General features: G+C 46.8%; 1 protein-coding gene and 1 long non-coding RNA gene across 2 annotated transcripts; both read left to right on the plus strand.

Moving 5' to 3' along the window:
- Positions 1-1,910: 1,910 nt before the first annotated feature.
- On the plus strand, positions 1,911-19,900 carry IFNAR1 (interferon alpha and beta receptor subunit 1). Its single transcript, XM_069005050.1, has 11 exons — positions 1,911-2,249; positions 6,521-6,641; positions 7,997-8,181; positions 9,501-9,658; positions 10,904-11,051; positions 12,136-12,250; positions 13,317-13,516; positions 14,792-14,946; positions 15,788-15,941; positions 17,369-17,523; positions 18,557-19,900. The coding sequence occupies exons 1-11, from the start codon at positions 2,051-2,053 to the stop codon at positions 18,782-18,784; spliced, it is 1,818 nt and encodes a 605-aa protein (XP_068861151.1). The 5' UTR covers positions 1,911-2,050; the 3' UTR covers positions 18,785-19,900.
- A 2,963-nt stretch (positions 19,901-22,863) lies between these two features.
- LOC138117605 (uncharacterized) lies at positions 22,864-26,313 on the plus strand. Its single transcript, XR_011154733.1, has 3 exons — positions 22,864-22,929; positions 24,131-24,224; positions 26,184-26,313. It is a non-coding gene; the product is annotated as an uncharacterized lncRNA (long non-coding RNA).
- Positions 26,314-26,548: the final 235 nt, after the last annotated feature.

Consider the following 26,548-nt stretch of genomic DNA (forward strand, 5'->3'; position numbering starts at 1 on the left):
AGTTGTATTCAAACTCAGCAGAAGATAAACTGTAAATATTTAGTAGGTTATAGAATGATTCTAGCAGCGCAAGGCTGGCTCAGCCAGTTGCAGTTCATGGTCTGCAGGGCAAAGTGGTTACCCTGAGGTGTGGTTACATAAAGAACTTGCCATAAAATGGTTCCTTATCAACTCTTGGGGCAGGAGGTAACAAATCCTCATGGAATTAATCTGACTCAGGCTCAGTAAAGCCCTGCAACACCCAGCAGTGTCCCTCACACGCTGCTGTAGCCATGGATTGATGTTCTACAGGCTCAGCAATCCTGGAGGGCCCTGGAGCAGCTCCGTGCCCAGCACAGGCTGAGGGAGCCGGGGCTGCTCAGCCTCGAGAGGAGCCCCAGCTGAGAGGGGCCCTCAGCCCTGGGTGTCCCTGGCTGCAGGGAGGGCTCAGGGCAGGGCCCGGGCTCTGCTCCGGGGCCCGGCAGCGGCACCAGAGCCACGGGCAGGGCCTGAGCCCGGCAATTGCCCTGCACAGGAGGCAGAACTGCTGCCCTGGGCAGGGCCCGGGCTGGAACAGAGCCCAGAGAGGGGCTGGAGCCTCCTCCCTGGGGATATTCCAGAATATCCACACTCCTGGGCCCTGGGCTCTGGGATGGCCCTGCTGGAGCAGGGAGCTGGCACCAGATGGGACCCACTCTGGTCCCTTCCAGCCTCACCCATCCTGGGATGCTGGGATTCTAGGACTCTGGGATTAGCAGATGTGCTCAGAGTACGTGCAGCACCTCATGGCACAAGAGGCAGCAGCAGCCAGGAACGTTTTTATCCAAAAGTCTGGAAAGCCTGTGTTCTCCCTGAGAAGCAAAACTGGTCATGTTTATAACAGCCAGGATGTTGAGGGCACAGACCTTTGCCCACCAGGGTTTCAAATCCTCCTCTGTGGCCTGCCCACTGAGGAGTTGGTGTTTGAGGGGGTGGGAAGCGAGAGGTGAACACCTGACTTTACCTCCCCAAGCCCTGCAGCCGGGCAGGCCTGTGGAAAATATGAAACAAAAAAAAAAAAAAGGGAAGAGGAGTTCTAATCTTATGATTGGAACTTGTGGTTGACAAAAGAGGAGCTGAGCCCAAGCCCCAATTCAGGGGCTGTGACATTCACACTGCATTTAATGCTCACTGCAGCATTCAACCAAACATTTGGGAAATGGAAAAACTGTGGCTAAACAGAGATTTCTCCCTTCCCACACAATCACAGAATCCAGACTGGTTTGGGTTGGAAAGGACATTAAATCCCATCCAGTGCCAGCCCTGCCATGGCAGGGACACCTCCCACTGTCCCAGGCTGCTCCAAGCCCCAATGTCCAGCCTGGCCTTGGGCACTGCCAGGGATCCAGGGGCAGCCCCAGCTGCTCTGGGCACCCTGTGCCAGGGCCTGCCCACCCAGCCAGGGAACAATTCCTGCCCAATCTCCCATCCAGCCCTGCCCTCTGGCACTGGGAAGCCATTCCCTGGCTCCTGGCCCTCCATGCCTTGTCCCCAGTCCCTCTGCAGCTCTCCTGGAGCCCCTTTAGGCCCTGCCAGGGGCTCTGAGCTCTCCCTGGAGCCTTCCCTTCCCCAGGTGAGCACCCCCAGCTCTCCCAGCCTGGCTCCAGAGCAGAGGGGCTCCGGCCCTGGAGCATCTCCGTGCCCCGGGTGTGTGCCAAGGGCTGTGCAGGGGTAGGAGGTGCACTCGGGGATCCCCGCGTGTCCCTCGAACTCGGCACGGTCCGATACCGCGACACCTCCCATCGCCTGGGGCGGCAGCTCCGGGAGGGGCGGGCGGGTCCCGACGACGCCCTCAGGGCGCCCTCACACAGCCCTGGCCCTCCTCAGGGCGCTTTCACACCGTCATCAGAGCGCTTTTACACCGCCCTTAGGGCGCTTTCACACCGTCATCAGAGCGCTTTTACACCGCCCTCAGAGCGCTTTTACACCGCCCTCAGAGCCCCCGCACACCCCGACCGCGCCCACCCCTCACAGCGCCCGGGCCGCTCCTGCGCAGGCGCCGCCGGCGGAGCTTCCGGCAGTGCTGCCCTGGATGGCGGAGCCCGGGGATGGAGCGGCGGCGGAGCCCGGGGAGGGATGGATGGAGGAGCCGGAGGAGCCCGGGGAGGGATGGACGGAGGAGCCTCGGGGCAGATGGATGGCGGAGCAGCGGCGGCTGTGGGTGCCGGGCGGGCGCTGGCTGGCGGCGGTGCTGCCCTTGCTGCTGGTCGCGGCCCCGCTGCCCTGCGCAGGTGGGTCCCGGGAGCCCTCAGGGAGCGGGGCTGGTGCGGGGCCCCCTCCCCGGGGCCGAGGGTGGAGCGGGGCGGTGCCGGAGCTCGGCGGGGATGCGGGGCGGGATAGCGGTGTCGGTGAGGACCTGTCGTGTTTCCAGCGTTTTCCTGGAATCACAGAATGATTTGGGTTGGAAAGGACCTCAAAGCCCACCCAGTGCCACCCCTGCCATGAGCAGGGACACCTCCCACTGTCCCAGGCTGCTCCCAGCCCCAATGTCCAGCCTGGCCTTGGGCACTGCCAGGGATCCAGGGGCAGCCCCAGCTGCTCTGGGCACCCTGTGCCAGGGCCTGCCCACCCTGCCAGGGAACAATTCCTGCCCAATCTCCCATCCAGCCCTGCTACCCTTTAGCTTCAAGCCATTCCCTTTGTCCTATCTCTCCGTGCCTTGTGGACAGTCCCTCTCCTCCATCTCAGTCCCACTTGCTCCCGGTGAATTGCACCGGCTGCAACTTCAGCGTGGGACAAAGAGCTTGGGAATCCCATTGTTTTGCTTGGAAGTCACAGTCTGGCAGAGTCTAAAGGATAAATGAGGAAATGAGAAGCAGGATGGCAGGATGGGGGTTTTGGCTCGAAGGGCAGGAGCTTGTGCCTTGTCTTTTGTCCTTACACAGCAAAAAACAACTCTTGCCCGAAACCTCTTGCTCAAAGAGGAAGTGCTGTGAAGTGTTACAAAGGAGGGCAGAGTGACTATTTGTACAAGCAGAGAGTGACAGGACAAAGGACAGTGGTTTTAGACTGCCAGAGGGCAGGGCTGGATGGGATTTTGGGCAGGAATTGTTCCCTGGGAGGGTGGGCAGGCCCTGGAACAGGGTGCCCAGAGCAGCTGGGGCTGCCCCTGGATCCCTGGCAGTGCCCAAGGCCAGGCTGGACATTGGGGCTTGGAGCAGCCTGGGTCTGGATGGGCTCTGAGATCCAACCCCAAATCAGTGGGTGATTCTAACTCTGGAATTTGGAGTAAGTGCTCTGCTGCAGTGACCTGTCCCCTTCCCCTGTGCCAAGCCCAGCTGTTCCCCGTGCTGCTGTTCCATGATAAAGCTCTGGCTCTGAGTTCTCCCGGGTTCTCCAGAGCCTTTCCTGGTGTCACATGTAAGGGGCCTCCTCTTCCTCCTTCTGCTGAAATGTTGACTGAAATTTTCCATTGGTTCCTGCACACAGGGATGTCATAAGCACCGAGCATCATGTGCTCTTCCTGGGATTTCCCCTGATAGCGGGGTTTGCTGTGATGCCATTTCTTGCTTTCTTCTGCTGTTCGATAGATTTTATTATATAATCATTGTTATTTTCAACCATCGTTTATTGACAGTGTTGGTTAAAGTCTATTCAATGCAGTAGTGATGTTTCTGTATTAGAACAGTTTGGGGTTTGTTTCAGTTTATTGGAATTTGACAGGGGAAGGAGATAGGCAGATGTGCTAAAAGCATTTCTGGTTTTTAATCTCTTCTTCCCACAGAAGTCTAATCTCTTATAATGGTTTCTCAAAACCAAAGTGTCACCATGCTTAAGTGAACAAGCAGCAATTAGTTTTAAATGTTTGGCTCTTAATCTTTAATAAAATAAGCCAGGAAGAAGTCTTGATTTTTAGGTTTTTCTTTGCATATTGAGTTACTACCTAAATCACAAAATTTCTCTGCTAATTAAACATCACTGAGTTTGCTCCTTCCTCCCTGCATAGCTGTTCATTGGTAAATTAATGATTTTTAAAATGAATTTAGGGAAGCAAGCACAAAACTCACTGGAAATAGGGAAATATGTGGAAGGGTGGATGGCTGGATCACATATTTGTGTCTGTAGTGGGAAGGATCAAGAAGGATCCTGAAAAACTGGATCAGTACTCCAGGAAACAAGTGCAGTGGAACTGAAGAGGGAAATATGCAGGGCAAAAAGAGGAAGGTTAAAATACGAGATCTGGAAAAAATAAAACTTCTACACAACAACTACGAGGCAGTTTTGTTGGTTTATTTTAAAAACCCCAAAAGTATCAGGGCACGGCACTGCTAATTAGAAGGAAAAGATTAAGTCATGTCTCTTGTAAATTAGACTTCCATTAATAAATCTCAGCCAGTTTATTGTGATTTTTTTTTTTACACTGCTTCAAGCAAGTTGAACCATCTGGAAGGAATACAAAAAAGAACAATAAAAATTCCTTCAGGAAGCTGGAAATTTGGCTTAAATGGAAAACTTAAAAATTGGTGCTGCCCTTCAGCTTCCTCTTGCTTGCGAGTTGTGTTGAACATAATTTTCAAGTATGTCTGAAATAAAAAAGAATGTGCTTGATATCCAGGGAAAGAAGGGACTGCAGAGGGCATATCCCAGATGGGATTTTGGGCAGGAATTGTTCCCTGGGAGGGTGGGCAGGCCCTGGCACAGGGTGCCCAGAGCAGCTGGGGCTGCCCCTGGATCCCTGGCAGTGCCCAAGGCCAGGCTGGACATTGGGGCTGGGAGCAGCCTGGGACAGTGGGAGGTGTCCCTGCCCATGGCAGGGGTGGCACTGGATGGGCTTCGAGGTCCTTCCAACCCAAATCTTCTGGGATTCTGGGATTTGACTCACCGTGTGTGGTCCTGCTCCAGGACTGGGTTACTGTAGCTTCTCCCAGTGCCATATTGTAATTAAAACATTGTATTGTTACACTGTTTGTATCCAGAGCAGATATTTGCCTTTCCCGGGATATTTCCCAGCTTTGCAAAACACTGGCCTGGCTTAAAACATGGACTGGGTTTGTTCTATCACCCTGTTCTTGGAACTGGGGAGAAAATCTCTGCTGAGAACGTGGATCCCAACAGGATTTTCTTCCTGCTCCCACACCTCCCTTTTCCCATCTGCTAGACCTGCTGAGGTCTAACCAGGAATATTGTAAGGCTTCCTTTGTGAAGGTGCAAAAGATAATCTGATTATCTGAATTTCTACCCAAGGCAAACAAAAATACTATAATCATTGAAATCTAGTAGGTTTTTATCAGTTGGAGTCTGTGGGGCCTTTGTTTGTCACAAACTTTTTGGCTGAATTGTAGCCATCTGTTGAATAAATATCTGGGGAAAAAATCGGTTTTATCCTTTGTTTTCTTATTTTCTGAGCAAATGTCCTTTGGCATTCTCAGGGTTTATCTTTGTCTGAAGAGCAACAAATTCCTGCCTTGTGGGAATAAATTCTGCAGTGGGAGCCACAAGGTTTTATTGAATTATTTGGCTTTCATGTTTTTTGTGCTTTCAGGAGTTATTTCCCAAAATCTGCAGCCTGTGGATCCCACTTAATTTGCCACAATAGTTTTGCAGAATTCAGTCTGTTTGTTTTCCACACGTTCTCTTTGTAGAAAGAGAACTTGTGTAGAGTAAGAAACAGCATTTGTGATGAAGAGCCTCTCCCAAAGTCAGGTTCAGGATAAGCCATTATTGTCCAAAGAGCCTTTGACTGCCCAGCTGAAATAGGATTTATTGGTTCTGATTTCTTCTTAACACAATCAAATATCAGATTGATATCAAACAGCAATTTCAGGGGTTTCAGATATGGTTTGGAAATGGTAACCACTGGGAAGTAATTAATAACACACAACAGATAAAATAGAAAGTCAAAGCCAAGAGATGTATTATATTTTTTTATTTTAATTTTTAAATTTTTATTTTAATTTTATTTTTTGCTTTATTTTTTTTTACATTTTATTTTATTTTTTATTTTAATTTTATTTGTATTTTATTTTAATTTTGATTCTATTTATTTATATTTTATTTTATTTAAATTTGATGGTATTTTATTTTAATTTTGATTATATCCTAAATTTTTGTTTTAATATTTAATTTTATTTTTATCGTATTTTACTTTTTATGTATTTTTGTTATTTTTATTCTTATTCATTTTTGTTTTATTTTCTATTTTTATATCTTCTTTATTCTTTACTTTTTAATTATTTTATTTTATTCTATTTAAAATTTTAGTTTAGTTTAGTTTTATTCTGTTTTAATTTTTATTATGTTGTATGTTTCATATTGTATATTTCATATTGTATATTTCATATTGTATATTTCATATTTCATATTGTATATTTCATATTGTATATTTTATATTGTATATTTTATATTGTATATATTGTATATTACCTGTTACCTATTACCTATTATATATATATTGTTTTATTTTAAATTTCATTTTAAATTTTATTTTAATTTTGTATTAATATTTTATTTGCTTTTTATTGTAATATTTTATTTAATTTATCAACTTTGTTGTTTCTCCCAGGCCAGAGCAGCCTGCAGAGCCCAGAGAATGTCCAGGTCTATGCTGTGAACACCAATTTCAGTCTGAGCTGGAATTACAGCGGGAATGATCCCAATGTGACATTTTCAGCAGAATTCCAGCTGTGAGTGCCTTTGCTCGGAGCCAGGAACGTCTGAGCCCTCTCTGTGTACCTGAGCACTTCCATTACCTGCTCTGCTGCTTCCTCCTGCAGCTTCCAGGGCCTTTGGGAAGCCGGGAGGGGGAGGCTGGGAAGATGAACTCTTGGAATGGAGTGGGCTCCTGGTGCTGGCCTGAATTTGTCTCATTCCTGTGAGAAGTCAGGTTGTTCCCTGTGTGATAAAGGCAGTGATAAATACAGAGCTTGCTGCTAATGCTTAATTACCAGAAGGGTTCTTTCAGAAGATTTATTGGCACACCTGCAAATGGAATTTAGATTTATTTATTCTCTGGTTCGTTGTTTTGGGGTTTTTTTTAACTGTGGCCACACACAGAGGATTTGAAGAAATTTCCAGTGTAACTTTTAACTCATTTGCCAGTGTTTGTTCACCCACATTTCTCAGCAGCAAGTTTAATCCCAGATGAAACGACTGAAGTTTTGTTTTAAAAGCTTTCCGTGCTTTCCTTCAGTTGCTTCATACCCCAATCCTTTTGCACACATTAGCATAGACATTTTGTGGCACCTCCCTGACAAGTAAATATTGAAGAACATTTCTGAGGTAAAATTACTGAAATTCTGAGCCATCTGGGACAGTGGAAGGTGTCCCTGCCCATGGCAGGGGTGGCACTGGATAGACTTTAAGGTCCCACCCCACCCAACCCATTCTGGGATTCTGTGATTTTGGATTTTTAAAAAATAGCTCTTCTTTTCCAATATGTAGGTGAGAACAGCTGCTTTGAAGATAGATTTACTTTTAAAAGAGTAAGACTGGTCTGAAAGACAAGGTAGCAGTTGAGAATAAACAATTACTGCTTCACGTCTGGGCCCCCTTTTTTTGGCCAGGACATTTTAAATGTCTGTATAAATCTCTTTCTTTACTGAGGTGTGGATGTGCGTTAATTAAAAAAAGAGCTGCTGAAAACCTGATTGTTGCTGAACTCCACTTCTCACCTCTGTGGTTTTATTTATTCCCTTAATTTGCATTCCTGGCTCATGTTGTAAGTAGTGGGTTTTTGCTGGTTTTATGCTCCTTTAACCACTTCTGTCAAGACTTTAAAATTTCTTCCAATGAGCTATAAAACCTTTGCCAGACTAGGAAATGTGATGATACCGAGGATGTAATTCTGCATTTTGGCAGTTCCAGGATAATTTTTAAGGAGATAACGCTGATTGCACTGGTGCTGGTGCTAGAGCAACATGGAAAGGGCTGATGTTTATTAAAGTTAACAAGAAAGGAAGAGTAATCTCAGGGGTTTAACTGCGGGTTGGGTTTGCCCTGGGGGTGTTTGTCTATCCTGGGGCTGTTCTGTGTCCTGCAGGTCGGAGCTCAAGGACACAGGCTGGCAGGAGCTGCCGGGGTGCCAGGCCGTGGCTGGCACGGAGTGTGACATCTCCTCGGCCATCTCGGAGTACTACGATGCCCACTACGTGCGTGTGAGGGCCCGGGCGGGGCACTCGGTGTCTGCGTGGTCCGGGGTCCTGGAGATGGTGCCGGATCTCATCGGTATGAGCTCGGGGATGGCTGGAACACTTGGGTTCCTTTAGCACCTGAGGGGGGCATTCTGCCCCTGTGCCCTGCTCAGGTGAGACCCCACCTGCAGAGCTGCTCCAGCCCTGGGGAACAACATCAGGAGCACCTGGAGCTGCTGGAGAGAGCCCAGAGGAGGCCCTGGAGCTGCTCCAGGGCTGGAGCCCCTCTGCTCTGGAGCCAGGCTGGGAGAGCTGGGGGTGCTCAACTGGACAAGAGAAGGCTCCAGGGAGAGCTCAGAGCCCCTTGCAGGGCCTAAAGGAGCTCCAGGAGAGCTGCAGAGGGACTGGGGACAAGGCATGGGGGGCAGGAGCCAGGGAATGGCTTCCCAGTGCCAGAGGGCAGGGCTGGATGGGAGATTGGGCAGGAATTGTTCCCTGGGAGGGTGGGCAGGCCCTGGCACAGGGTGCCCAGAGCAGCTGGGGCTGCCCCTGGATCCCTGGCAGTGCCCAAGGCCAGGCTGGACATTGGGGCTTGGAGCAGCCTGGGACAGTGGGAGGTGTCCCTGCCATGGCAGGGGTGGCACTGGATGGGCTTTAAGGTCCCTCCCAACCCAAACCTTCTGGAATTAGGGATTGTGGAAAAACCATGTGTGGTTTCCACTGCTGGTGACAGCAGGACAGGGGGGTTTTCCCAACAGGAATATAACACCAGGCATCTGCAGGTCATGGAATGTTACAATTCTGTCTTTTTGGAAAGGGAAATCTATTCCAAGTGGTGCTGGTTTCCTGACTGAATTTCCTGTCGCTCTGTATTTTCCCAGATTATTTCTTGGAAAAATCCTTTTTGACAGTCGATTTTTGTAGAATCCCAAACTGGTCTGGACTGGGAGGGACCTTAAAGCTCATCCCATTCCACCCCCTGCCATGGGCAGGGACATCTTCCACTATCCCAGGTTGCTCCAAGAACCTTTTCTCTGGAAGTCTGTGACTTTTCAGTGGTTCCAGTGTGGCCCTGAAGCCCTCCTTTGATGTTGGACTTATTGGACTGAGCTAAGTTTCTTGCCGTGCAGGTTTAAGAATGATTTATGCTGATTTTTTTTTAAAAAACATTTGCTGGTAATATTTCATTTTACCTGCTTTTACAACCAGGTGATGGTATTTGGTTGTTAGGTTAAATTTCTATTTGAAACTGCCTGAGAGTCATGAAAACTTAAGATGGTGTAGGTGATCATACAAAAGAATTTAAAATAAGATACCATAGGCAAGTATTTCAGCTTTATTATCACCTGCTTTTGGGGTGTATTTTCTCCAGGTAGACATGTTTAACTTCTTTTTTTCCTTCCATATTTGCAGCTCAGATTGGTCCACCAGGACTGGAATTGCAGTCCACAAATGGAGCCATAAAAGTTAAGGTTTCTCCTCCAGAGGCAAATCAGATGAAAAAAATATGGATCAATGATCTAAGTTTTAAATATAACCTGGTCTTCTGGGAAAACTCATCACATGCTCAGGTATGAGCCCTTCTTTTTTTGTTATTTAACCTTAACAGAACTGTCAGAGATGGACTTAAAATCATGCTCTGAAATGGAATTGTTTGGTTCTGTCACTGTGTAACTGCTCCTGTGTGGTTTGATAGTTGGGGGAGGTGGGTTTTTTTTTTTTGGTGGGGTGATTTTGTTCTTACTGTATGATTGTTTTATTGGGATTACCCTGATCCAGGGATTTTTTTATTGAGGTGTCATCATTGTGATCTGGTTTCCTAGGCACTATGTGTGTCCTGCAGAGCACCCAGAGCTCTCCTGTGAATAGAGGGGAGAAACTCTTCCTTTTTTATCTTCTTTAGGGAAATGAGTGTCAGCTAAATTAGGGTAGGAATTGAAGGGCAATCTGTGTTGTTTTTGGAGATCAGATCAAAATCATCACTACAGACTGGACCTGGAGGGGCTGGAGCGTGTCCAGGGCAGGGAAGGGAGCTGGGAAGGGGCTGGAGCCCCAGGAGCGGCTGAGGGAGCTGGGAAAGGGGCTCAGGCTGGAGCAAAGGAGGCTCAGGGGGGACCTTGTGGCTCTGCACAAGTCCCTGACAGGAGGGGGCAGCCGGGGGGGAGCACAGGAATGAGGGAAGGACAAGAGAAAACAGCCTCAAGGTGCACCAGGGGAGGTTGAGATTAAAGACAATAAATTTCCCTGCCAGAGTGGTGAGGCCTTGGGATGAGCTGCCCAGGGAGTGGTGCAGTCACTGTCTCTGGGAGTGCTCAGGAGGAGTCTGGATGTGGCCCTTGGGGACAGGCTTTGGGGTGCTGCTGGTGGCACTGGGGTGGCACTGGGTGATCCTGGAGGGCTCTTCCCACCTCTGGGATTTTGGGATTACACATTAAAGGAGCACAAGGTCCACAAGTCATGTAAAGTCTGGGAAACAAAAAGCAGGGAGGTGGCAGAGGAGAGGGGAGTGTTTGGGTGACTCAGGGATGGGAGTGTGGGGTTCACTCTGGAATATCTGGGGGTGAATTCCTGGTCGTGCCAAATCCCTCCCCACTTCCATGGCAAAGGAGCCCAAAATGTTCCTTCCTCTCAGTCACTGGCTAAACTGGAAACTTCCCTGTGGGATTTCTCCAGCTCAAACATTGTCCTGCTTTCTCCATGTTACCTTTTCAGGTGGGATATGGTATAAATGGGCTGAAACCCTGCAAAATGACAATTTACAAATCTCCCTGGGGAAGCACAGTTCCTCACAGGCTCTTTGTGGTTGTTTCTTTCAGCTGCAGAGTAAAAATATTTTCCCTGTTGACACCATTGATGACCTTGCCCCAGACACCACCTATTGCTTCAAAGTTCAAGCAAATCTCCCCATGGAGGCAAAGAAAGGCTTCTTCAGCCCCATCAGCTGTGTGAAAACCACCCAGAAAGGTACCCAGGAAATCAGTTTATCTGCAAATGATGGCTCAGATTAAACTGGCAGAGTGAGTTGTTCTGAAGCAACAAAACAGGGAGAAGGGCCAAATTCCTCCTCATTTTGGTATAAAAAGATATGTACATTTACCCTTCTCAATCAACACAAAATAGGTCAAAGGTAGGGTTTTTAATTGTACAAAAAGCTTTTTTGCCCTGAATTTGTAATGTGAAAACAAAAACTGCTTTCTGTGTTTTGGAAAACTCTGTTTTTGAATCAGTGACTGAATCAGGAGGAAAAGCAAAACAAAAGCCTTCGGGATACTTGGCACTCAGTGAATGCCCAGAAAGTTGAGCTGAGCTTAAAAAAATATTGGTTTTACATAATCCTTGGTGGATTGATTGTTACAGCTGCAGAGGAAGGGCTTTGAGGGGGCTGTTTGCCACCTTGTGGTGTAAAATTAAATTTGCTTATGTGCTTTTAGATGCTTATTTTAGGAAAAAATAACGGTGGAAAGTCAAATATTAGATTGGACAGGGTGGTACATCATAATTAGTTGATGGTACATTGAAATGTAAGTAATTGATGGTAAATGAAAATTACTTTATACATAAAAGACAATACACATCTGTGTTTTTAAAAATGTTAAAATAATACATGTGTATTTTTTAAATACTAAAATCATTAATACATGTGTATTTTAATATGACAATAACTTATACATGCAAGTTTAAATTGTTTTAATAAAATAGTAAAATAATTGATACATTCATATTTTAATAAAATATTGAAAATGAAGTAATTAGAACATGTAATAAATACAGATGTGCATTTTAGACATTTTTCTGCTTATCTTGTTCCCAAACCAGTTTATTTCTGCTCCTCTCAACATTTGTGTACTTTGATTTTTTTTCTGAATTGATTTTTAGCTGAGTTCTTAATTAAAGGCTTAATATGATGCTTTACATTGCAAGTCACAGGCTGTGATACCTTTATCATGAATAATATTTATATTTTCATTATTGACATGAGCAATGTCCATTCTCTGTCCATAATAGGAAGTTTTTTGGTAATTCTGGGTTTCCTTTTCCCCCTGAGCAGTGACTGACCTTCTGTGTGCAACCAACCTGAGTGTCGTGGCTTTGAACATGAAATTCCACCTGCTCTGGAGTAACCAGGGCAGACAACAGGGGACCTACAACGTCCAGTACCTCTTGTGAGTTCAGCCATTCCCATCTCGGCCGTTTTAAATCCCATTTAGTGCATTTTGCAAATATTTCCTAGGAGTTAAAATTTAATATTTGGTGGCTTTGTGTGTTAACTGGAACAGGACTGGCTCATGTGGCTGTTAAAAGGATTCCATGTAATATCTGATCCTGGAATTTCAGGGGACTGGGCTGCTTTTGGGAGTGTGAAACACCTGATGGGAGGGACTCCTAAATGCTCAGTAACATTTTTAAACCTGGGAAACTTGAATCGCTCTGTGGCTGTTTGAATGTGAAGAAATTAGATGAGTAAAAGGGAGTAAAAATGCAGGTGTTGGAGGTTTCAGTTGTCAACAGCTTGGATTTCTTCTAGGCAGACCCAAATAGGGGAGAAAACCCAAGGTAGCACATCAAAACCACATTGAATCACATTAAAAAAATGTTGTGGCACATAAAAACTCCATCAAGCCATATAAAAACCCCACCATGTTGCGTGAAATAACCTCTGTATCACATCAAACCCCATCATATCACAGAAAAAGCCCCTGTATCACATAAAGAAAATCACCTAAAAAATCATACTACATCAAAAAAGCAAGGAATGCCATAAAACCCCTATCATATCCCATAAAAACCCATTGAATCACATCCAAAAAATCCCATTAAGATGCAGTTCTACAAACCTATATCTCAATCTCCAGCTGTTGCATAAATATTGTGGCCAGCACCTAACTGAAGCGGAGGGATCCCCCTGGCATTCCTTGGGAATTCTTTTGGCATGGCAGGAAATAATGGACTGCACGGAGCTACATGAGAACTTTTCATTTGGATTTTCAGAATTGTCCACCCCACATGTAATTTTCTCTGCTGAGGCTTGGTTAGAGTCCTGATTTGTATTTCTTGGCCCTTTTATCTCCATTGTTCCACTTAGAAATGTCTCATATTAAAATGATTCTTTTTATTAATAGAGGCTTTTTTTTTTTCCCGTACAACTGAGCCAAGTGTAGCACAAGCAAACATGATTTTCTTTAGAGGTTCAAGGATCTCACGTCAAAACTCTGCAATTCTCTCCTGCAGTGGGTACATGAAGGACCTCAATGAGGATTACTCAGACAAGTGGCTCAGTGTCCCTGGGTGTGAGAACATCAGCAGCACCTGGTGCAACTTCACCTCCATCATCACCACCACTGGATTTTATTATCTGCGAGTGCAGGCCAGGGAGGGACACAACAAATCCTGTTTGTCCAGAGACATTAAAATAGATCCTCTGAAAACAAGTAAGGAATTGTTTTCTTCAATGTTCATTGCTCAGCAAACTTGTGCCAAATGTCTGTGTGAGCTGACAAGAGACTGGACAGGGGACTTCACAAGGCATGGAGGGCCAGGAGCCAGGGAAGGGCTTCCCAGTGCCAGAGGGCAGGGCTGGATGGGAGATTGGGCAGGAATTGTTCCCTGGGAGGGTGGGCAGGCCCTGGCACAGGGTGCCCAGAGCAGCTGGGGCTGCCCCTGGATCCCTGGCAGTGCCCAAGGCCAGGCTGGACATTGGGGCTTGGAGCAGCCTGGCACAGTGGGAGGTGTCCCTGCCCATGGATGGGCTTTGAGGTCTCTTCCACCACAAACAGAATCCCAGGATCCCTGAGGCTGGAAAAGCCCTCCCAGCCCAGCCAGGCCCAGCTGTGCCCGATGCCCACCTTGTCCCCAGCCCAGAGCTCTGAGTGCCACCTCCAGCCCTTCCTGGGACACCTCCAGGGATGGGCACTCCAAACCTCCCTGGGCAGCCCCTGCCAAGGCCTGAGCTCCCTTTCCATGGGGAAATTCCTGCTGCTGTCCACCCTGAGCCTCCCCTGGCCCAGCCTGAGGCCGTTCCCTCTCCTCCTGTCCCTGTTCCCTGGCAGCAGAGCCCGACCCCCCCGGCTGCCCCCTCCTGTCAGGGACTTGTGCAGAGCCACAAGGTCCCCCCTGAGCCTCCTCTGCTCCAGGCTGAGCCCCTTTCCCAGCTCCCTCAGCCCCTCCTGGGGCTCCAGCCCCTGCTGACTCTGTCATGTGGACACACAACCCTGGAGAGCCCAGGAAAAAACACTTTTCAATGATAGTGACATTAAGTCAAAAATCTGTAACTGTCTCCAAAGGGAAATTATAGCATTTTTTAGTTTTTATCTCTTAGTTTGTAGTTTTTAGCTTTGCCCTTTTTTGTTCTTTTGAGAAATACCTAAAATATTTTACTTGCTGCAATTATCCATCATAAGCATCAACAAATGTTGCTGTGTTATGTGGGGTCATATTCTACTTCCTGAGGTTGGAGTCAATAGTTATTCCATATATCATCTCTCCTGTAAAAAACCTTGATAATGAAATAATTCTTTTTAAGGTAACAGTGAAGATAATTGAAATATTTCTCAGGACTTGATATTCTGAATAAAATAATGAAATTTGACTTTTAACTTGTGTTTCTTAAAATCTATCATGGATTTCACTGACAGTATTTGATGCAATATTTTAGTTGTATTTTTTCAGTTGGATTTTAATTTTTTTTGTTTGTTTGTTGTTTTCAGATGGAATTGGCCCTCCTGGTGTAAGGCTGGACCTCAGTGACACTTTGCTCCACATCCTTATTTCTCCTCCGGGAGGAGCTGAGAATGAAGTCATGAATGGCCATTATGACTTGTCCTACAGGATCCTGTACTGGAAGAATGCCTCAAATGAGGAGGTATGAACTAATTAAATACAATACAAAACTGATTCTGACTTAAATCCCGAGTTTCAGCTCTCCCTAAGAGAGAGTCTCTCCTTAAGAGTCTCTCCTTTCCAAAAAAAGCTCATTTGTGGTGTATCAGTCTCAACAAAAGTCCGTTTATTGGGTTTTTTTGAATGAAAGAGTCTATCAAAAGCTGATCACTGTGACTTTTATCTCCCAGTGGTTGAGATTTTAATGTAACTCTTTTAGAAGTCTGATCAGTGTGATTTTTATCTCCCAGTGATAGGTTAAAATCTCAGTTTACGTGGATGTGGCTGTGTGCAGTGTGGTGGAAAAAGCTCATCAAACACTGAAGCCCTGCATGCTTTTAGCTCACATTTTCATGGATCTTTCCACGTTCTTTAAATACTTCTTAGGGTAAAATGTTTCACAGTAATTGGTAGAAGGGGGGAAGAAGAGAAGGAAACAAACTGCAGCAGGAAGGGGTTTCCTGGAAACTTGGAATGGTGGCATTTCAGAGTGGGGCAAGCACTTGGTTCTTGCCCAGGAAGTGTTTCCTGAATTTTGCTTAGGAGCTGAGGGGATGGTTTGTTTATTTAGTTTAATCTGAGTTCCCAGGGGGGTGGTGGAGGCTCTGGAAGTGTTCCAGAGGCATCTGGATGTGGCCCTTGGGGTGGTGATGGTGGGACTGGATGAGCTCGAAAGTCTCTCCAGCCCTGGTGATTCTGGGCTTGCAGCAGTGCCTGACATTTCACAGAATTCCTTCTCCATCAGAGGCTGCCATTCTCACCCGTTTTGAGAGATTCCTGTGCTGTCCACGTGATCTCATCCCTCCTTTTTCCCCTTTTCCCAGGAGGAGGTGAAGCAGAAGGAGGTGAAGCAGACCATAGCCACAGTCCCTGACATCTCCCCCTCCACGCTGTACTGTGTCAAAGTCCAGGCCTTCTCAGAGCCTTACAACAAAAGCAGTGCCTACAGCCAGCAGGAATGCATCCAGACCCCTGCAGGTGGGCAGAGCCAGGCAATTGTTCCCCCTCTGGAAGTGCAATTGTTGCCCCTTCACTGGAGATCTCACAGCTCAAAACTTCTGGCAGCACTGGGAGCACCTCGCTGGGCAGGGAGCTTCACTTCCCAGTCCTTTATCTTGGGAGGGAGCAGGGAATCACTAAACTCCACATTTTCAGGGGTATTTTATCCTTGAAACTGTCTTAATCCCTCTGGGAATCTCCTGTGCTGAAGAGGGAGGAGATAAATCAGATTTGTTAGGGCTGAAAGCTCACCTTGGTGGAAGTGAGAGTGGATGCACTCAGAGCAGAAGAACAAGGTCTGTGGTGAAGGTAATTGGCCACATAAAATTTATTAACACTAGGAAAATTTCTGACTCTCCAAACTGCCTTAAAGCTAAGAAAAGGTAATAACAGCAATGCCTGGCTCACATTTAGGATCCATTTATATTGTGGTCCTCACTGCTGGGTCATATCAAGCTTAAAAACAACCAAATGCTACTTTTTACCTGAATAAGATAAATACTTTATTTTACTAGGTTTACTCTTCCCCTTATCCTGCTATTTCAATGAATCTCTTTAAACCCCAAGCAGTGCCTTCAGGACAGACCATGCCCTGTCTTTCCCATGTTTTTATATCCCAATGTGAAAATCTTCCATTCTTTGATCATAAAATAAGACCTGATTATCTCCTTTGGGCTGTTTGGGAAGTGGTTGCTGGTGTCTGGTAATCTTAGCATCACCAACCACCCTTCAGTTTGTTGAGATATTCATGGAATCATGGAATGGTTTGTGGGGGAAGGACCTTAAAGCTCATTCATTCCCACCCCTGCCATGGCAAGGACACCTCCCACTGTCCCAGGCTGCTCCAAGCCCCAATGTCCAGCCTGGCCTTGGGCACTGCCAGGGATCCAGGGGCAGCCCCAGCTGCTCTGGGCACCCTGTGCCAGGGCCTGCCCACCCTCCCAGGGAACAATTCCTGCCCAATCTCCCATCCAGCCCTGCCCTCTGGCACTGGGAAGCCATTCCCTGGCTCCTGGCCCTCCATGCCTTGTCCCCAGTCCCTCTGCAGCTCTCCTGGAGCCCCTTTAGGCCCTGCAAGGGGCTCTGAGCTCTCCCTGGAGCCTTCTGTCCTCCAGCTGAACACCCCCAGCTGGTGGTGCTGGGGTGACGGTGGGACTGGATCATCTTGGAGGTCTCTTCCCACCTTGTTGGTTCTGTGTTCTTGTATTGGAAAGAATTTTGTGGCTTCTTGAAGCAAAATTATCTCAGATGATGCTGATCTCAACATCAGTTTCCCCTGGTGCCCGTGGGTGGGTGATGTGGAAACGTTGAATCATTTGATAAATTCTGCAGCACATTTGGAGCTGTGCTTTAATCTCTGCTGGTTCTGAATACCTCGACTGAATGGTTTTTATTCCCAATTTTAGGTACATCTTTACCTCTGATCATTTTTGGAATTTTCATGGGTGCCCTGCTGGTTGTCCTGCTGGTGGCCACCCCTCTTGTTTTTGTGCTCTACCAAGCCTACAGCAAAATCAAATACGTGTTCTTCCCCTCCTGCCAGCCCCCCCCGAACATCGAGGTGAGCTCGGACTTCCCAGTCATTAAACAGCTTCTTTTTAGGAAGATTAACTTTAAATATCATGGGAAAATGTTTACCTGTCATCCTGTGGTCTTGTGGGTCAGCCAGAGGTCATTTTAGAGATTCTGAGGTCTCCAGACCTTTGTCCAGTTTGCAGCTTGGCACAGGTGGTGCTTAGGAGGGGCCCTGTTCTAGAATGGACAGGGCAACACTCAGGTGTGTCTGGAAACCTCTACACCTGGAAGCTCCTTTAGTCCTTATGTGGCCTCTTCAGGCTCTAATCCATGAAATGTTGCAATTCCGTGGTGACTGACAACTGTGAGAGCAGGAAAAGGGTTGAGATAAAATGGAGTCACCCTTTAGTGTTGGATTCTGTGGGTGCAGGTGGGAGCTGGGATCTGTCCCAGGAACAGGGACAGGAGGAGAGGGAACGGCCTCAGGCTGGGCCAGGGCAGGCTCAGGGTGGACAGCAGCAGGAATTTCCCCATGGAAAGGGAGCTCAGGCCTTGGCAAGAGCTGCCCAGGGAGGTTTGGAGTGCCCATCCCTGGAGGTGTCCCAGGAAGGGCTGGAGGTGGCACTCAGTGCTCTGGGCTGGGGACAAGGTGGGCATCGGGCACAGCTGGGCCTGGCTGGGCTGGGAGGGCTTTTCCAGCCTCAGGGATCCCGTGAACTAAACTTTATCCTACAGGATCCCTAATTTTGAGTTGGTGAATTTAGGGAAAGAAGTGGTGTGTTAGGGGTAGAAAACCACATGAGGCTGCTCAGCATGAACATGGAATCCCAGACTGGTTTGTGTTGGAAGGGACCTCAAAGCCCATCCAGTGCCACCTTGGGCACTGCCAGGGATCCAGGGGCAGCCCCAGCTGCTCTGGGCACCCTGTGCCAGGGCCTGCCCACCCTCCCAGGGAAGAATCTGATAAATCAGATCTGTGTGACTGCAATGTTAAGCAGAATTAGTATTTAATTACTTAAATCAGTATATCATTATTATTTATGAATGTTCATCTCCTCCCCTTCTGCTTCTCTCCTCAGGGGTTTGGAGCACAACTTTTCAGCAGCCCTTACCTGTCCACTGCAGAGGAAGCAGTGGAGAGTTGCTGTGTGATTGAATCCATGATCACAGAAGAGGGAAATCAAATTGATTTTACAGACTACAACCATTCCAAACAGAGCAGTCGAGACTCAGGGAATTATTCCAACGATGACAACACTTCTGGGAGCAAAGGATCCAAAGAAACACTGGAAAAGGAAATGGTGTAACTTTGGGAAAACAAAACACATCTGTGGGACTGGCAACTTCACACACACTTCAATCCTCCTTATGATGCCAGCCCCAGCCTGAGGCGGACACTGTGACCTTTGGGATCCCGAGGGGGACACTGTGACCTTTGGGATCGCTGTGTTTGGGTTTCCCGAGCTGCCCTTGCCAGAGGGAGCTCCTGACCCTGGGGTGGGAATGGTCCCGGTGTCCCCACCCCGGCCAGGGCCACCCTTCTGCAGCAGGAGCAGCTTTGGGCACTTCCTGTACTTGAAGCCGATGAGCTGAGCAAACCCCTCCTGTTCCAGCAGAGCTGCTTCCCTCTGAGCTTTGCGTGGAGTTACTCCCACAGTGTTTACACAGCCAAAGAAATCCATGCTGGACACAATCCTGTGGAGTTGTCACACTTCCAGCCCCTGGGCAGTGCTTGGCTCAGCAGGCCCAGAGCTAAAGGTGCCAAGGGAGCAAGAGGAGCAGCAGTGAGGAGGCTCGGATTCCTCACAGGATTCCTGGTGGCATTCCTCATGGATGTGGCTGGGCATGCTCTTAGTGCTTGTTCTGTGTCTCACTCCCCATCCCTGGAATGTCCAAGGCCAGGTTGGACATTGGGGCTTGGAGCCACCTGGGACAAGAGTGGAAGGTGTCCCTGTCCCTGGCAAGGGTGGAATGGGATGAGCTTTAAGGTCTCTCCAAACTCTTTCTGGAATTAGCAGGACCCACGTGGAATTCAGGAAGTGCCTTTAGCAGAGGGATGAGCTTGGCACTCAAAGCTTTCCCAGCTTAGTCCTGTCTTGCCAACAGACTTTTCTTTGGACAAATGATCAGGATGTGCTGCAGCAGCATTTCAGTTTCCATATTCCTTATTTCCCATACTGACTCCACTGTCTTCCAGAGTCATTTTTTAAAGCTACCTTATTTTTTTATGAAGAAACTGCTTTGGAATCAGCTGGGTTTGAGCATCCCATGGGCTCTTGTTGTTTGTTCTAACAAGGAACTCTTGGTGTTGATATATCCTTTTTTTTTTATAATTTTGAAGAGGTTACCTAATTTTATAAATTTACTGTGTTTATTTATGTTCATTGAAGAACATAATAAATTTTGCACATTTGCTTCTTTTCCGTTCTTGGTTCTGTGTGTTTTTGGGGTAGTGGCATGGAAGCTGCCCTGTGGATATTTGGGAAGTTTCCAGGAGTTGTCTTTCCTGAAAAACCCAACGTGAGGGATATCATGGAATATCACATATAAATTATATCACCTGTAAATTGAATGAAGGCTGTCTTGGGAGGGGGGCATGATTTGGGCAAAAGTTAATTCATGGGAAGGATTTCTCTGCCAGCTTTGAAGCAAGGCACCCAGTGAATGTTTCTGAAAGAGGCAGGATGATTCATAGGCAGTCCACATTTTCCTCTGGAATGCAGAACCACATAGATGCTAATGAATGGATATTTATTGTTGTTATTATATTTTTTGCTCTAAGTGGGCTTGTAGAAAATCTTGTATCAGCTCTTCCCAGTGCGGCCAGAAGGAGCAAAACCAGAACTGTGAGATGGAAAAGCTCCTTGATTCAATGGGTCTTTAAATATCTAATATGAATATTTTAATAATAATGTTTAATTAATATTTTAATAACTCATATTTAAACCGGAAAATTAAGGTCCTCAATACCTAAGTCAGCCTCACTCTGATTTTTCAGGTGTATCCAGAAATACTGGAAAAAGGATTTGACCGACCTTTTCCAGTTCACAGAACTGTTTATCACGGAGTATAAAGGAACTTTGTTGAAATGGGTTTGTTCAGTTCCAAGGTCTTTCTGAGGAATGTGGCCCTGGAGACGATTTCCTTTTCCTTGTTCAAAATATTCCCTACAAGATGAGCTCGGAGCTCTTTCGCAGCCTGAGCGATGCCGCAGTTCTGGGATCTCTTCGCTGGATTCGTGCCCGATGCCTGTTGGAAGCCACGTGGAGCCCGGATCCCAGCGGGGGGAGCGAGAAAGAGAATCCAAACCAATAAGGTTGATAAATGAACTCCATTTATTAGCAGTCCAAAGGCACTTATATAGTATCCCAGCTTGTTAGCTCCTAAGTGGTTTAAAGCTTACCAAGACACATTTCTATTTCTACATAATTGGACCTACATTGGCAGTTTTCCACAGTCTTGTTATGATCAAAAGAATTTTGTGCTCACCTCCCTTGTTCACTCCCGGATAGCACAGCTGCAAGTTCTTCACTCCCTGGTTTTTCTCAGGCCTGTTTGTTTCCTTCACACAGGGACTTTCCCATGGAAAGTGTCTCTCTCACACACAAGCCTAAGAACTTCCAGGCCTATTGCTTGCACAGTTCTTTTATTGATCCCAATAATTCTATTTCCCAACAAATGCCCTGCCTGGAGTTGAGTTTCCCCTGTGGACGCTGCAAAGAGCAGGGACGTTCCTCAGACTGGGCGTTCCTGAAGCCAGAAACGCTCCACCCGTGCCGGTGTTGTGGGGTGCGTTCGGTGTCAGCCTCCAGCCCCCGGGGCAGGAGTTCGGTGTGGGGCACCGGGGGCTGCGAGCGCTCCAAGGTCCGCGGGCGGTCCCGTGGCTGGGACTTCCCTGCCGCTCCTGCCTTTGGATGGGCTCTGGGCCCGGCTCTGACACTGCCACTTGTTTGTTTCTTTGTACTTCAGCTGGGCTTAGTTACGGTGGGGATTTAGTTCGAATTGCTTGGGCTTTATTTATCACTAGGCTTGGTTTGTTTAGAATTTATTGGGTTTTATTTGTTATTCGGTTTTATGTATTTGTAATTGATTAGGCTTTATTTATTTAGAATTTATTTGGGTTTATTTATTTATTATTTGAGGGGTTACTTATTTCTTTGTAATTTATTATTTCTTTATTTGTAAATGTATGTAATTTATTTATTTCTTTTTTAGGTTTTACTTGTTTATTTTTTTAGAATTGATTAGGGATTGTTTACTTACTTTTAGGAATGATTTCTTAATTTATAAATTTTTAGGTTTTATTTATTACGTTTTATTTATTTTGAATTGATTAGGTTTTATTTACTATTAGGTTTTATTTATTTATTTATAATTGATTAGGGTTTATTTATTTCTTTATTAGGTTTTATTTGTTTATAATTGGTTAGGGTTTATTTATTTATTATTAGGTTTTATTTATTTGTTTTATAATTGATTAGGCTTTATTTATTTCTTTATTAGGTTTTATTTGTTTATAATTGGGTAGGTTTTATTTATTTCTTTATTAGGTTTTATTTGTTTGTCTATAATTGATTAGGTTTTGTTTTCTATATTATTAAGTTTTATTTATTTAGAATTGATTTGGTTTTATTTATTTATTATTAGAGGGGTTATTTATTTCTTTGTAATTGATTAGGATTTATTTATTATTAGGTTTTATTTGTTTATTTTTTTAGAATTGATTAGGGCTTGTTTACTTATTTTTAGGAGTGATTTCGTAATTTATAATTTTTTAGGTTTTATTTATTATGTTTTATTTATTTTGAATTTATTAGGTTTTATTATTAGGTTTTATTTATTTATAATTGATTAGGCTTTATTTATTTCTTTATTAGGTTTTATTTGTTTATAATTGATTAGGTTTTATTTATTATTAGGTTTTATTTATTTATAATTGATTAGGCTTTATTTATTTCTTTATTAGGTTTTATTTGTTTATAATTGGTTAGGTTTTATTTATTTATTATTAGGTTTTATTTGTCTATAATTGATTAGGTTTTGGTTTTTATATTATTTTTATTTATTTAGAATTGATTCGGTTTTATTTCTTTGTTGTTAGTTTTTAGTATTATTTCAGAGCCATATCCTTGACCCAGGTGAGAAACAGAGAGTAACTGGTAGCAGAGAATTCCCGGGTGGGGAATCCGTGTGGGATTCGGGTGCTTTTGCGGGGAGGCTTTGCAGAAGGGGAATGGAGCAGGGTGTGTGGCCGTGCCCGCTGCATTTGTGAGTTCTGCGCTGCTGGGGCTGCCCGAGGATGCGATTCCTGCTCGCTCTGCTGGAGCTCGGTGTCCTGCGGGAGGGGAGGCGCAGGAGCGGGGCCGGGCGCTCCGCCCTGGTTCCTCCCACGGCTCCGCGGCTCTGCTGCTGGCGATTCCCCCGGGATGAGATCAGGAGCCCCTGGGGATGGGTAATTCCGTGTGAATGGGGAATGTAGGCAACTCTGGGGCACATTCACCTTCCCCTCCGTGATCCCCCTCCCTCAGCTCTGCGGGGCCACGGCTGGAGCTCCGTGTCCAGAGCAGGAGCCTTGGACAGCCCGGAGCCACCAGGGAACGGCACAGGGAGGGTGAAAGGAGGGGAACGTCTCCTGTGGGGAAGGGCTGGGAGAGCTGGGACTGCAGGAAGGCTCCAGGGTCTCATCCATGCCCAGGGACACTGCAGGGAGGGGCGAAGGGACAGGGCCAGGCTCCGTCCAGCGTGCCCAGTGCCAGGGCTGGGGGCACAAACGGGGCACAGGAGCTTCCCTGGAACATCTGGGAACACTTCTTCCCTGTGAGTGAAAAGCCCAGGGTGCCCAGAGGAGCTGCTGGAGTCTTCCCAGCCCTGGCAGTGCCCAAGGCCAGGCTGGACATTGGGGCTTGGAGCAGCCTGGGACAGTGGGAGGTGTCCCTGCCATGGCAGGGCTGGCACTGGGTGGGCTGTAAGGTCCCTCCAACCCAAACCATCCCATGGCTCTCTGAAGCCTGGAATGTTCCTGACAGATGGGTTTAACCCATCTGGCCACAATGCAGCAGAACAAAATGAAAATTCTCTGATACTGCAATTCCATTCCCTAAATTCCCACCTTCCCTTCCCCCAAATTTCCCTCTCTGCAGCACCCAAGGAAGAAGGGCAGGGATGTGCTTTAGGAATCCCAGAGCATCCAAAGTGCCACTTTTGGGCAAAGAGAATTATTTGCTATTGCTGCCTGTGCCAGATAATCTGAATTTCCCCTAAAACTTGCTGTAGTGATTGATCATGGACTATTTTAAATACATTTCTAGGAATATAAGCAAAATTACCTGCAGCTTTTATGGCAGGACTTACCTGAGAGGAGTGGTGGCCTTAGGAAATTCTAGTTTTCATCACAGGTGATAATTCCTGTCTTGTTTCCCCATCACAAAAACCACTCAACCCTTAAAGCTGTCATTGTATTATAATTAACATTCCCCTAAAACCCCACGTGACATTGTGGGCAGCCAGGGAAAATTAGTTAATTTGGCTTCTTGGAAATGTTTTGGCAAACTTGAAAAATTTGTGGTTTGATTTTACAACAGAATCCAAAAGATCTGGAAATCACTGGACAGCAGCTGCTGGCTTGTTTTGTTTTTCTTCTTTCCTTTGCACAGGAAACAACTGAAACACCAGGAAATCCTGATTTAATAGAGAGAGGTACAGCCCGTGGGTGTTTATTCAGTGATGTTGAACCATCCCAGCACCACAGTAAGTGCAAAATTCCTGTGATTTGCAATTAGACCTCAATAAAAGCAACTCATGGTGTGGTTCATGTGGCAGAGAACAAAAGAAACATGGGCTGGAGCACGATTTTCTCATGGAGGCACTTGGAAAATCCTGTATTTTAAAATTAGTTCTATTATTATTATTATTTTTAGTTTTCTCTTTCCTGCAGTTTCTGGGAGAGATCCCAGAAATCCCATCATCAGTACCAAATCCAGCCCTGTTGCCTTGGTGATGCCTTTTCCCTGAGGCAGCAAAAGCAAAGCATTTTCTCAACACAACGGTGGCAGTGGCAGCTCTGCTTGGCTTTCAGGAGCTTAATTTCTCCTTCCTTCAGTGGTGGATTTCTTTCCATCCAGGCATTTTTGGGGAAAGGTAGAGGGGGTTCCTGGCACACCTGTGTTGGTACCTGAGCTCCATCTGCTGACCGGGTAAGAGCAAATAAAAAACCAGAGCCATTAAAAGCGTCTGCAAAAGCGATTCCACTGCATCCCTGCAGCTGAAACACAGCCAGGAAATCCCATACGTGGAAAGCTGAACAATCTGGAGCTCGTGGGCAGTCTGGGGTCCTTCCCCACGGGAAGGAGGATACATTTACAGTGGCTTTTAGCTTGTGTTGGCACTAAGGCTGTAAATGTACAAATGGGATCCCGTGCCAGCTGCCCCTCTCACAGCCCAGGCCCCCAGCCCCAGCCGGGGCTGGCACATCCCTGCAGCTCTGGGGTGGCTCCTCTCAACTGGAAAAACTCTTCCTTCCCCTGCCTGCCTCCCTCCCTAGTCTGGACTTGTTTATAAAAGCAGCACTGTTCACCTCCTCTCACTTCTGCCGAGCTCCTTCACTGAGTCACAGGCAATTTCTTTTCACTCCTTCCCAGCAAAATGCCCTTTTTGGGGGTTGGGGTTTTTTGCAAGGCCCTTGGTGGCCTCCTAGAAGCTTCTTCACTTTTCTGCTGTGGCCACTTTCCCTCATCCCTCACTTTCTCACAGGGGAGGCTCAGGTTGGAGATTGGAAACAATTTTTCCCTGCCAGAGTGGTGAGGCCTTGGGATGAGCTGCCCAGGGAGTGGTGCAGTCACTGTCTCTGGGAGTGCTCAGGAGGAGTCTGGATGTGGCCCCTGGGGACAGGCTTTGGGGTGCTGCTGCTGCTGCTGGGGTGGCACTGGGAGTGTGAATTTTCTGTTGCCAGCACCAGTGTTCAATCAGAGAAGGTGCCTTCGGATGTTCCTTAAAGTAATCTGTTTTCATCTCCTACACATCCCCCTGAAAACTCCCCCACCAAAAACTGCATCCACGAGGGATCCTCATCCAGAGGAGCCACGGAGCTGCTCCAGGGCTGGAGCCCCTCTGGAGCCAGGCTGGGAGAGCTGGGGGTGTTCACCTGGGGAAGAGAAGGATCCAGGGAGAGCTCAGAGCCCCTTGCAGGGCCTAAAGGGGCAAAAAAAAGGAGGGAGAGGGACTTTATATGGGCAGAAAGCAACAGGACCAGGGACAGTGGTCTTGAACTGCAGGAGCACAGGGTTAGATGGGATGTTGGGCAGGAATTGTTCCCTGGGAGGGTGGGCAGGCCCTGGCACAGGGTGCCCAGAGCAGCTGGGGCTGCCCCTGGATCCCTGGCAGTGCCCAAGGCCAGGCTGGACATTGGGGCTTGGAGCAGCGTGGGACAGTGGGAGGTGTCCCTGCCATGGCAGGGGTGGCACTGGGATTTAAGGTCCCCCCCAGCCCAAACCTTCTGGAATTCTGTGGTTCTACCTAAATGTCACTGTGTCTTGGGGTGACTTTATGATGTGTATCCCATATCGCTGCCTATGCCCAAAATTAATTGTTGTGCCTTTCTGTGCCTCTAAACTGAGCCTGAGAGGGGGAAGGAAAAAACTGAGCAAAACTTTTTCAGGGCAGTTTGCAGCTTGTTCAAGGTCACACAGAGATAGCAGGTTTTTTTTTCAGCTGCGGGAGGAGAGCGAGGAAGCACCCGGCTTGCTGCTTTCCAGTCAGCTTTTGGCCAGTTGTTTCAGCTTCTTGTTCTCCGGAGAGAGAGAGAGACTGAGAGTTGGACTTTGTTTTTCCTTCTCTGGAATTCCGGATTTTCTCCCTTTTATACTGGACTGTTTTTTTCAACCTCAGAGCACATCGGGAGGACTTTCCATCGGGCACAGAGGGCCTGGCCCTGGCCCAAGCCCCAGCGCCGAGGAGACCAAAGGGAGGACTCTTAACACTTTCCCAGGTTTTTTTTTCCTCCACAGTGAAACATTTTATTATTTAGCCTTATTTTCCTTTTCCCGCGTGTTTGGTAAATAAATAGTTTTATCTTC

The sequence above is a fragment of the Aphelocoma coerulescens genome, chromosome 1 (assembly GCF_041296385.1).
Source record: "Aphelocoma coerulescens isolate FSJ_1873_10779 chromosome 1, UR_Acoe_1.0, whole genome shotgun sequence".
In the NCBI taxonomy this organism is placed as follows: Eukaryota; Metazoa; Chordata; class Aves; order Passeriformes; family Corvidae; genus Aphelocoma; species Aphelocoma coerulescens.

Bases quoted from the DNA above. Each gene is read 5' to 3' on its own strand.
- IFNAR1 (XM_069005050.1), top strand. From the start codon at position 2,051: ATGGCGGAGCCCGGGGATGGAGCGGCGGCGGAGCCCGGGGAGGGATGG. The intron at 6,642-7,996 runs GTGAGTGCCTTT...TGTGTCCTGCAG, and splicing joins TTTTCAGCAGAATTCCAGCT to GTCGGAGCTCAAGGACACAG. The intron at 11,052-12,135 runs GTACCCAGGAAA...CCCCCTGAGCAG, and splicing joins TGTGAAAACCACCCAGAAAG to TGACTGACCTTCTGTGTGCA.